General features: G+C 38.7%; 1 protein-coding gene across 5 annotated transcripts in view; it reads left to right on the top strand.

Moving 5' to 3' along the window:
* The window catches only part of LOC145684324 (uncharacterized), a 100,836-nt gene that overhangs the window by 43,329 nt on the left and 44,480 nt on the right, over positions 1 to 13,027 (top strand). For 4 of the 5 annotated variants that reach the window (XM_081756523.1, XM_081756520.1, XM_081756519.1 and 1 more), the window contains exon 7: positions 1,800 to 1,952. The exons of the other annotated variant lie outside the window; for it this stretch is intronic. In XM_081756523.1, the coding sequence (XP_081612649.1) occupies positions 1,800 to 1,952 (153 nt within the window). The remainder of the gene's footprint in view (positions 1 to 1,799; positions 1,953 to 13,027) is intronic. 5 annotated transcript variants of the gene reach the window in all.

Here is a 13,027-nt window from a genome sequence, read left to right as displayed (position 1 = left end):
TGAAATTCCATTGTTTATCCAAATGCCTTTATCTAAATTTAATTTGGGATCCTTCGAGCTTATCTTAAAATATAAATTTTAAATACGGATTTCTTCACTATAGAAGAAATTGTACGTAGGTTCTGTACGTTTTTAATAGAATGTTTTGATTTACACAAGTGTTTAGATAATTCTGATACTGCTGCCATTATCGTTGGCGTCCATAACGTGTGACCGTTGGCCTGGTTTTTATCGTTCTCTTAGTCATGTCAATATATTATAGATTTCGTAGTCATGACAATATATGTCTGATATCAATCATATCTAGCTTCGTACACACCAGAATTTGCAATTTTTTTAATTACTTATAAATTACGAAATTACTAAAGTACGTCTTGCGTTCAAAGCATAGCCCTACACTACGTTACAATGGAGAATATGTTAGTTTCGTAAAAGTCATGAACAAAGCTAAGTCGGGAGTACAGTATATTTTTTTTTAAAAAAAAGTATTCATATAAATGGGAAAATTTTTGAGAGACAGTACTATTCGCATCTCAGCCCGTAAGGTGATATTATTTTCTTATTGTAATAACAAGGACTTAGAGAAATATTAACATAATGATATAAGTGATAAAAGAAAAATATTAGGAGGCGTATCCAGAAAGTAAGTTTTCCACGCATCCCATAGCTAGGAAACCGTATGTTGCGCGAAGCGACTGCGTGTACGTGAGAGAGTAAGGTCATACGCATGGCTCATGAGCCAGCGGAACTTCCCTAGTGCTCTCATTAGCGTCATGGCAGTAGTTGAAGATGGACGTTTCTGTTCCAGTTTCCGCCGCGTGTGAAGTGCGAGCAGTGATAAAGTTTTAGAATGTACAGGGCATACGCCGATTGAAATCCATCGTCAGCTATGCCAGGTCGATGGGCCTAACGTCATGAGCGAGCAGATAGTTCGTTGCTAGTATAGACAATTCGCAGCAGCAAAAATATATATGATGAGTCCTGTAAGCAACCCACGTTTCATTCCATGTGATGATCCGGTCCAGAAACTCTTCTCGCTCATCGTGGTATCGTTGCAGGAATGTCAATCCTGATCTCATGCGCTTTGCTGTGTGTGCTGGAGTTAGTTGCTTGGGTACTTACCTGGCACACAACTTCTTGAACAGCAGACGCTCCGTGACAATGGTGTGCAATAAGAAGCGGGAAATCTGCAGAAAAAGACCATTGAGTTCCGTTATTGTGAAGCGACGATTCTGCATGATGCGTTCCCGAACAAAGTCTACAAAGTCGTCTGTGATAAGAGTTGGATTCTCACTGCACTTCTCATCATGCACATTTTGGCGTCCTGCTGCAAATTCTCTACACCAGCAATGCACCATTTACTTGTTCATGACGTTAGGCCCATAGACCTGACACAGCTGACGATGGATTTGAATCGCCGCTGCCCTGTGCATTCAAAAAACTTTATCACTGCGCGCAATTCAAACGCGGCGGGGGCTGGAATAGGAACGTCCATCTTCAACAACTGTCACGACGCTACTGAGAGCACTAATGAAGATCCGCTGGCTCATGCACCATGCTAGGACCTTACTCTCTTACGTACACGCAGTCGCTTCGCGCAATATACGGTTTCCTAGCTATGGGATGCGTGAGAAAATTACTTTCTGGATGCGTCTCCTATCTTACGCGCTTTTCTAATTAGCAATCACATTGATGCGTCGTACTTAAGACATGTACTAACATGTTTGCTGATAAGAAGGACATTATATATATTACGTACAGTTAACTTTAAACTTCTCAATTGATTGCTTTATTTGCAGCTACTGAAGGATCGAGCAGCAATTATTGTTCCTCGGAACTTGATTGAAAATAAATATTTACGTAATGATACTGACAACCACTGCGAATCAGGAAGTGATGGCGATGATCAAGAAAATAATTTTGTTTGTGTTAAACTTGCTCAACTTCTATTGGTACCGTTTCTTTCTTTTTTATCCTTGTAATTTGTACTGCCAGAGTAGCATGTTAGCAGTACAAGTGGTTGTGTACCCCTAGTGGTAGACATAAGTACTGTAAGATTATTTTATATAGCGTTTTAAGTAATCCAAAAGGAATATAAATTGAAAAGTGCAAATATTGGTAGGCGTGAAATTAAGAAAGAAGTGTAATGATAGGCATGTGTTTTTCGTCGTTGTGGCAGTTTCGTGAAATAGTGAAAAAGTGTTTGACTGAATCGAGAATCCCATTTTCTGCTTAATAGCATCTCCTTAAATTTTAAAGATTCTAAAACTCACCCTCTAAATCTCATTTTTGTTTGTTTCTTTTTCGTGTTGTAATTATATATATTTTAAATGTTAAAAAAAGAATAATCATCTCTTGCATCCAAATCTTGAAAACAACAGTATACTATTTCGGGCCATCTCTGGGTCGTTCTTCAATGCAACTTCTACCGCTTGTAGTTGTCGAGTTGACCTTTTATTAGAGATTAGTATTAGGAATTAGATTTCTGGGTTTTCGGCATCTATGGTCATGTTAGCTCGTCACTAGGATTAGGAATTAAATTTCAGGGTTTTATGGCATCTATGGTCATGTTAGCCCGTCACTAGGATTAGGATTAGGAATTAGATTTTTGGGTTTTCGGCATGTTAAGCCTGTCACTAGGATTAGTATTAGGAATTAGATTTCTGGGCTTTCGGCATCTACGGCCATGTTAGCCCGTCACTAGGGTTAAAATTAGGAATTAAATTTCTGGGCTTTCAGCATCTAAAGCCATGTTAGCCCGTCACTAGGATTAGGATTAGGAATTAGATTTCTGGGTTTTCGGCATGTTAAGCCTGTCACTAGGATTAGTATTAGAATTAGATTTCTGGGCTTTCGGCATCTACGGCCATGTTAGCCCGTCACTAGGGTTAAAATTAGGAATTAAATTTCTGGGCTTTCAGCATCTAAGGCCATGTTAGCCCGTCAGTAGGATTAGGATTAGGATTAGGAATTAGATTTCTGGGTTTTCGGCATGTTAAGCCTGTCACTAGGATTAGTATTAGGAATTAGATTTCTGGGCTTTCGGCATCTACGGCCATGTTAGCCCGTCACTAGGGTTAAAATTAGGAATTAAATTTCTGGGCTTTCAGCATCTAAGGCCATGTTAGCCCGTCATTAGGATTAGGATTAGGAATTAGATTTCTGGATTTTCGGCATGTTAAGCCTGTCACTAGGATTAGTATTAGGAATTAGATTTCTGGGTTTTCGGCATCTATGGTCATGTTAGCCAGTCACATGTGAGGAATAACGTCCCTAGGCGAGTACACTATTCGGGGAAAGGGAAGGAAAGAAAGATTAGGGAAGGAAGGAACTGTATGTTAGGTACCATTCTGGCACTTGCCTCTGTGAATGAAGAAAACTCAGGAAAATTTTACTCAATATGGCTGGTCTGAAAAAGCTTTTATGCCTTTTCGACCAAGTATCCCCACCGGGAATCGAACCCCGGACCGTTCGGGTTTATAAGAGGAAGAGTACAGATGAAGTGTAAGATCAAATGTTCATGCTACTTCAATCATTTCCCTGTTAAACAAGTACAGTTTTATTAAGAAATTAAGAAAGTGTACAAATGTATATTGAGCTAGGAAGTTTTCGAGGGAAAGGGAGTCCAGATCTGGTAGACCACCCGTGTGTGCGCCCCTGCTCTTATCTTTCATCCCGAGCTCGAAAACTACAACAGCATACTGTTTCGGACCATATCTGCGACCTTCCTCAATGCAACTCCTACCACTTATGGTTGTCGAGTTGAAATTTTTGTAAATTGACAAGACTTGTTCAAAAAAATGTATTAGATTGGCTCGAATGAAATGTGCGCCATGTTTGTGTAAAAAATTGATAATAAAAACTGTCTTATTGAACATCAGCGCTATTCGTTTTTTCAGTTGTTCTATATTTAAATTTACTCAGTTAACAAATGTCAGTACTGTGTTTATTCGTATAAATTAACGCAATAGTCGGCACTGTCATTGTAAGTGTCAGTGTCATTATGTTTTATTTTGTACATTCGTAATTACCGCAAGTACAGAAAAAAAAAATACAATCGTTGAAAATACACTAGTTGAAAATACAATCGTATTTTGTAACTATTTTGCATGTGATCCAGCATTTGCATCCTCCTCCCTTCCCTCCACCACCAAAAACAAAACAAAAGCAAAGAAAGAAAAAAAAGCCATAAAATGTGGATTGTTTTGATGTTTTCGTCTTTAGAAAGGTTTTACATTGAAGCGCCAGTTATTATGGATGGACAAAGACTATAACAGTCTTTTAGAGGGCCGTGTAGGGGTAGTAGTTACATTGAGGAAGGATCCAGAGATGCGCGAAACAATATGCTGTTGTGGTCCTCAAGTTCGGAATACAAGGTAGGGTCCTTATCTCTCTCTAATAATAACTATGCATCCAATAACTTCCATAAAAACAGTGTAAATATTTTTTGAAATCTTCTATTACGTAAAGACTACTTACTACGTAAGTATCTTCTGCCTAGTCACATCATAAGTTCCATTCAAACAGTTCCAAGTCTTATCCAAGTCTATGCAATGTATCCAGGTGTGTAAAGCAGAGATGTGTTGATGGGTGTTCTGAACTAACTGAATGCTACTCATCAGGAACTAGCATTGGATCTTTTTACAAGACCCCTTTCTCCGTTAGAAAGGTGGATCATGCAGTAATTATTTTGTGACCATGGTTCGGAGTACATTTCTCATAGGAGTAAGATATACTCTAGAGTGGATCAAAACGAACTTGACGAAAGTCATGGAACACTTAGGTGGCTAAGGTATGCACTATAAGACCCAATTGCTTCCAGGTACAAAATGTATACATTAGGATTGTCAGGGTGTCTATCGGTCACGAAAGTCACGAAATCAGAAAACGGTCATGAAAGTCAAGAAAAAGTCACGAAATTTAGCTTTTGGGTCACGATTTTTTTAACTGTGCAAATGTAAGTACAGATTGAAAAATTTTGTTCTATAAAACGTCAATATTCACCATCAAAAATGTCTATGGTCATCGTTAGAAGCTACCAAATCGCAAGCAAAATACGTTTGTATCGCATGGATGAAAATTCGGCATAATTCGCACACAAATTCGCTCTTGAAAATGTTAGAAAATTTTATGATTTGGTAAAGAAAAGGTCACGAAATTTCATTTTGGAATTTTAATCGACGCCTTGATTGTAGTTTACGTTTTTTGTTCTAATAACATGTCTGTGCCCATAAATGCCTTTGATAAAGATTTGGAAGTCATGTATAATACCTTTCTGAATTTGACACAATTAGACTATAGTTGTCTTTGTTGGTAAAACTTCAACCATGCCTTAAGACCCATATAACCAATGCTCCCATGTCTTGCGCAAATTATCACAGGATAGTTTTTAGTTATGCAATCCTAATATCACAACATACAACATATAATAGTTACTTTGTATATCAGACGTTTCTTTATTTTGACCTAATCTGTATAACTAAAATGAAAGTGGCTATGTTTGTGTCTTAATAACTCTTGAACCACCCGACCGATCTCGATCTAAATTTTGAACATAGATGAGGTTCGGGCTTGGAATAGTTTTTATCATTTCACTTTGACGGTGCAACTTAAGGGAGGGGCAGATATATAAAATGATCAAAAATGGCCGATATTAGTGTCGAATCCACAGTTTTCGGGGCCGCTGAGACAAACAGTGACAGTTCTGATACCGTTTAAATCCAAATTCAGCCCCGCGACTTTTGGAAGGGGAGCGATATATAAAAAGACTCGAAAATAACCGATATTAATTTCGAATCCATAGTTTTCGTGGTCTTTGAGATGAACGGTGACACTTCTGAAGCCGTTTAAATCTAAATTCAGCCCCGCTACTTGAGCTAGGGTGAGATACTTAAAAAGAATCGAAAATGACCGATATTAATTTCGAATCCATAGTTTTCGTGGTCTTTGAGATGAACAATGACACTTCTGATGCCGTTTAAATCTAAATTCAGCCCCGCAACTTGAGCTAGGGTGAGATACTTAAAAAGAATCGAAAATGACCGATATTAATTTCGAATCCATAGTTTTCGTGGTCTTTGAGATGAACGGTGACACTTCTGAAGCCGTTTAAATCTAAATTCAGCCCCGCTACTTGAGCTAGGGTGAGATACTTAAAAAGAATCGAAAATGACCGATATTAATTTCGAATCCATAGTTTTCGTGGTCTTTGAGATGAACGGTGACACTTCTGATGCCGTTTAAATCTAAATTCAGCCCCGCAACTTGAGCTAGAGTGAGATACTTAAAAAGAATCGAAAATGACCGATATTGGTGTCGAATCCATAGTTTTCGTGGTCTTTGAGATGAAAGGTGACACTTCTGATGCCGTTTAAATCTAAATTCAGCCCCGCAACTTGAGCTAGGGTGAGATACTTAAAAAGAATCGAAAATGACCGATATTAATTTCGAATCCGTAGTTTTCGTGGTCTTTGAGATGAACGGTGACACTTCTGATGCCATTTAAACCTAAATTCAGCCCCGCAACTTGAGCTAGGGTGAGATACTTAAAAAGAATCGAAAATGACCGATATTAGTGTCGAATCCATAGTTTTCGTGGTCTTTGAGATGAACGGTGACACTTCTGATGCCGTTTAAATCTAAATTCAGCCCCGCAACTTGAGCTAGGGTGAGATACTTAAAAAGAATCGAAAATGACCGATATTAATTTCGAATCCATAGTTTTCGTGGTCTTTGAGATGAACGGTGACACTTCTGAAGCCGTTTAAATCTAAATTCAGCCCCGCTACTTGAGCTAGGGTGACATACTTAAAAAGAATCGAAAATGACCGATATTAATTTCGAATCCATAGTTTTCGTGGTCTTTGAGATGAACGGTGACACTTCTGATGCCGTTTAAATCTAAATTCAGCCCCGCAACTTGAGCTAGAGTGAGATACTTAAAAAGAATCGAAAATGACCGATATTGGTGTCGAATCCATAGTTTTCGTGGTCTTTGAGATGAACGGTGACACTTCTGATGCCGTTTAAATCTAAATTCAGCCCCGCAACTTGAGCTAGGGTGAGATACTTAAAAAGAATCGAAAATGACCGATATTAATTTCGAATCCGTAGTTTTCGTGGTCTTTGAGATGAACGGTGACACTTCTGATGCCGTTTAAACCTAAATTCAGCCCCGCAAATTGAGCTAGGGTGAGATACTTAAAAAGAATCGAAAATGACCGATATTGGTGTCGAATCCATAGTTTTCGTGGTCTTTGAGATGAACGGTGACACTTCTGATGCCGTTTAAATCTAAATTCAGCCCCGCAACTTGAGCTAGGGTGAGATACTTAAAAAGAATCGAAAATGACCGATATTAATTTCGAATCCATAGTTTTCGTGGTCTTTGAGATGAACGGTGACACTTCTGATGCCGTTTAAATCTAAATTCAGCCCCGCAACTTGAGCTAGGGTGAGATACTTAAAAAGAATCGAAAATGACCGATATTAGTGTCGAATCCATAGTTTTCGTGGTCTTTGAGATGAACGGTGACACTTCTGATGCCGTTTAAATCTAAATTCAGCCCCGCAACTTGAGCTAGGGTGAGATACTTAAAAAGAATCGAAAATGACCGATATTAATTTCGAATCCATAGTTTTCGTGGTCTTTGAGATGAACGGTGACACTTCTGATGCCGTTTAAATCTAAATTCAGCCCCGCAACTTGAGCTAGGGTGAGATACTTAAAAAGAATCGAAAATGACCTATATTAATTTCGAATCCATAGTTTTCGTGGTCTTTGAGATGAACGGTGACACTTCTGATGCCGTTTAAATCTAAATTCAGCCCCGCAACTTGAGCTAGGGTGAAATACTTAAAAAGAATCGAAAATGACCGATATTAGTGTCGAATCCATAGTTTTCGTGGTCTTTGAGATGAACGGTGACACTTCTGATGCCGTTTAAATCTAAATTCAGCCCCGCAACTTGAGCTAGGGTGAGATGCTTAAAAAGAATCGAAAATGACCGATATTAATTTCGAATCCATAGTTTTCGTGGTCTTTGAGATGAACGGTGACACTTCTGATGCCGTTTAAATCTAAATTCAGCCCCGCAACTTGAGCTAGGGTGAGATACTTAAAAAGAATCGAAAATGACCGATATTAATTTCGAATCCATAGTTTTCGTGGTCTTTGAGATGAACGGCGACACTTCTGATGCCGTTTAAATCTAAATTCAGCCCCGCAACTTGAGCTAGTGTGAGATACTTAAAACGAATCGAAAATGACCGATATTAATTTCGAATCCATAGTTTTCGTGGTCTTTGAGATGAACGGTGACACTTCTGATGCCGTTTAAATCTAAATTCAGCCCCGCAACTTGAGCTAGGGTGAGATACTTAAAAAGAATTGAAAATGACCGATATTAGTGTCGAATCCATAGTTTTCGTGGTCTTTGAGATGAACGGTGACACTTCTGATGCCGTTTAAATCTAAATTCAGCCCCGCAACTTGAGCTAGGGTGAGATACTTAAAAAGAATCGAAAATGACCGATATTAATTTCGAATCCATAGTTTTCGTGGTCTTTGAGATGAACGGCGACACTTCTGATGCCGCTTAAATCTAAATTCAGCCCCGCAACTTAAGCTAGGGTGAGATACTTAAAAAGAATCGAAAATGACGGATATTAATTTCGAATCCATAGTTTTCGTGGTCTTTGAGATGAACGGTGACACTTCTGATGCCGTTTAAACCTAAATTCAGCCCCGCAACTTGAGCTAGGGTGAGATACTTAAAAAGAATCGAAAATGACCGATATTGGTGTCGAATCCATAGTTTTCGTGGTCTTTGAGATGAACGGTGACACTTCTGATGCCGTTTAAATCTAAATTCAGCCCCGCAACTTGAGCTAGGGTGAGATACTTAAAAAGAATCGAAAATGACCGATATTAATTTCGAATCCATAGTTTTCGTGGTCTTTGAGATGAACGGTGACACTTCTGAAGCCGTTTAAATCTAAATTCAGCCCCGCAACTTGAGCTAGGGTGAGATACTTAAAAAGAATCGAAAATGACCGATATTAATTTCGAATCCATAGTTTTCGTGGTCTTTGAGATGAACGGTGACACTTCTGATGCCGTTTAAACCTAAATTCAGCCCCGCAACTTGAGCTAGGGTGAGATACTTAAAAAGAATCAAAAATGACCGATATTAATTTCGAATCCATAGTTTTCGTGGTCTTTGAGATGAACGGTGACACTTCTGATGCCGTTTAAATTTAAATTCAGCCCCGCAACTTGAGCTAGGGTGAGATACTTAAAAAGAATCGAAAATGACCGATATTAATTTCGAATCCATAGTTTTCGTGGTCTTTGAGATGAACGGTGACACTTCTGATGCCGTTTAAATCTAAATTCAGCCCCGCAACTTGAGCTAGGGTGAGATACTTAAAAAGAATCGAAAATGACGGATATTAATTTCGAATCCATAGTTTTCGTGGTCTTTGAGATGAACGGCGACACTTCTGATGCCGTTTAAATCTAAATTCAGCCCCGCAACTTGAGCTAGGGTGAGATACTTAAAAAGAATCGAAAATGACCGATATTAATTTCGAATCCATAGTTTTCGTGGTCTTTGAGATGAACGGTGACACTTCTGATGTCGTTTAAATCTAAATTCAGCCCCGCAACTTGAGCTAGGGTGAGATACTTAAAAAGAATCGAAAATGACCGATATTAATTTCGAATCCATAGTTTTCGTGGTCTTTGAGATGAACGGTGACACTTCTGATGCCGTTTAAATCTAAATTCAGCCCCGCAACTTGAGCTAGGGTGAGATACTTAAAAAGAATCGAAAATGACCGATATTAATTTCGAATCCATAGTTTTCGTGGTCTTTGAGATGAACGGTGACACTTCTGAAGCCGTTTAAATCTAAATTCAGCCCCGCAACTTGAGCTAGGGTGAGATACTTAAAAAGAATCGAAAATGACCGATATTAATTTCGAATCCATAGTTTTCGTGGTCTTTGAGATGAACGGTGACACTTCTGAAGCCGTTTAAATCTAAATTCATCCCCGCAACTTGAGCTAGGGTGAGATACTTAAAAAGAATCGAAAATGACCGATATTAATTTCGAATCCATAGTTTTCGTGGTCTTTGAGATGAACGGTGACACTTCTGAAGCCGTTTAAATCTAAATTCAGCCCCGCAACTTGAGCTAGGGTGAGATACTTAAAAAGAATCGAAAATGACCGATATTGGTGTCGAATCCATAGTTTTCGTGGTCTTTGAGATGAAAGGTGATACTTCTGATGCCGTTTAAATCTAAATTCAGCCCCGCAACTTGAGCTAGGGTGAGATACTTAAAAAGAATCGAAAATGACCGATATTAATTTCGAATCCATAGTTTTCGTGGTCTTTGAGATGAACGGTGACACTTCTGGAGCCGTTTAAATCTAAATTCAGCCCCGCAACTTGAGCTACGGTGAGATACTTAAAAAGAATCGAAAATGACCGATATTAGTGTCGAATCCATAGTTTTCGTGGTCTTTGAGATGAAAGGTGACACTTCTGATGCCGTTTAAATCTAAATTCAGCCCCGCAACTTGAGCTAGGGTGAGATACTTAAAAAGAATCGAAAATGACCGATATTAATTTCGAATCCATAGTTTTCGTGGTCTTTGAGATGAACGGTGACACTTCTGAAGCCGTTTAAATCTAAATTCAGCCCCGCAACTTGAGCTAGGGTGAGATACTTAAAAAGAATCGAAAATGACCGATATTAATTTCGAATCCATAGTTTTCGTGGTCTTTGAGATGAACGGTGACACTTCTGATGCCGTTTAAATCTAAATTCAGCCCCGCAACTTGAGCTAGGGTGAGATAGTTAAAAAGAATTGAAAATGACCGATATTAATTTCGAATCCATAGTTTTCGTGGTCTTTGAGATGAATGGTGACACTTCTGAAGCCGTTTAAATCTAAATTCAGCCCCGCAACTTGAGCTAGGGTGAGATACTTAAAAAGAATCGAAAATGACCGATATTAATTTCGAATCCGTAGTTTTCGTGGTCTTTGAGATGAACGGTGACACTTCTGATGCCGTTTAAATCTAAATTCAGCCCCGCAACTTGAGCTAGGGTGAGATACTTAAAAAGAATTGAAAATGACCGATATTAATTTCGAATCCATAGTTTTCGTGGTCTTTGAGATGAACAATGACACTTCTGATGCCGTTTAAATCTAAATTCAGCCCCGCAACTTGAGCTAGGGTGAGATACTTAAAAATAATCGAAAATGACCGATATTAATTTCGAATCCGTAGTTTTCGTGGTCTTTGAGATGAACGGTGACACTTCTGATGCCGTTTAAATCTAAATTCAGCCCCGCAACTTGAGCTAGGGTGAGATACTTAAAAAGAATCGAAAATGACCGATATTAATTTCGAATCCATAGTTTTCGTGGTCTTTGAGATGAACAATGACACTTCTGATGCCGTTTAAATCTAAATTCAGCCCCGCAACTTGAGCTAGGGTGAGATACTTAAAAAGAATTGAAAATGACCGATATTAATTTCGAATCCATAGTTTTCGTGGTCTTTGAGATGAACAATGACACTTCTGATGCCGTTTAAATCTAAATTCAGCCCCGCAACTTGAGCTAGGGTGAGATACTTAAAAAGAATCGAAAATGACCGATATTAATTTCGAATCCGTAGTTTTCGTGGTCTTTGGGATGAACGGTGACACTTCTGATGCCGTTTAAATCTAAATTCAGCCCCGCAACTTGAGCTAGGGTGAAATACTTAAAAAGAATCGAAAATGACCGATATTAGTGTCGAATCCATAGTTTTCGTGGTCTTTGAGATGAACGGTGACACTTCTGATGCCGTTTAATTCTAAATTCAGCCCCGCAACTTAAGCTAGGGTGAGATACTTAAAAAGAATCGAAAATGACCGATATTAATTTCGAATCCATAGTTTTCGTGGTCTTTGAGATGAACGGTGACACTTCTGAAGCCGTTTAAATCTAAATTCAGCCCCGCAACTTGAGCTAGGGTGAGATACTTAAAAAGAATTGAAAATGACCGATATTAATTTCGAATCCATAGTTTTCGTGGTCTTTGAGATGAACGGTGACACTTCTGAAGCCGTTTAAATCTAAATTCAGCCCCGCAACTTGAGCTAGGGTGAGATACTTAAAAAGAATCGAAAATGACCGATATTAATTTCGAATCCATAGTTTTCGTGGTCTTTGAGATGAACGGTGACACTTCTGAAGCCGTTTAAATCTAAATTCAGCCCCGCAACTTGAGCTAGGGTGAGATACTTAAAAAGAATCGAAAATGACCGATATTGGTGTCGAATCCATAGTTTTCGTGGTCTTTGAGATGAAAGGTGACACTTCTGATGCCGTTTAAATCTAAATTCAGCCCCGCAACTTGAGCTAGGGTGAGATACTTAAAAAGAATCGAAAATGACCGATATTAATTTCGAATCCATAGTTTTCGTGGTCTTTGAGATGAACGGCGACACTTCTGAAGCCGTTTAAATCTAAATTCAGCCCCGCAACTTGAGCTAGGGTGAGATACTTAAAAAGAATCGAAAATGACCGATATTAATTTCGAATCCATAGTTTTCGTGGTCTTTGAGATGAACGGTGACACTTCTGATGCCGTTTAAATCTAAATTCAGCCCCGCAACTTGAGCTAGGGTGAGATACTTAAAAAGAATCGAAAATGACCGATATTAATTTCGAATCCATAGTTTTCGTGGTCTTTGAGATGAACGGTGACACTTCTGATGCCGTTTAAATCTAAGTTCAGCCCCGCAACTTGAGCTAGGGTAAGATACTTAAAAAGAATCGAAAATGACCGATATTAGTGTCGAATCCATAGTTTTCGGGGCCGCTGGGATAAACAGTGACACTTCTGATGCTGTTTAATTCCATATTCAGTTCTGAAATTTGGGGGAGGGAGGAGATATATAAAAATGATCGAAAATGACGGATATTAGTGCCAAATCCATAGTTTTCGTGGTCTTTGAGA

This window comes from Thermobia domestica, chromosome 4 (assembly GCF_964235325.1).
Source record: "Thermobia domestica chromosome 4, izTheDome1.hap1.1, whole genome shotgun sequence".
NCBI classification, from domain to species: domain Eukaryota; kingdom Metazoa; phylum Arthropoda; class Insecta; order Zygentoma; family Lepismatidae; genus Thermobia; species Thermobia domestica.
Note: the sequence above shows the minus strand (reverse complement) of the source record. Positions and strands in the feature narration are given on the sequence as shown.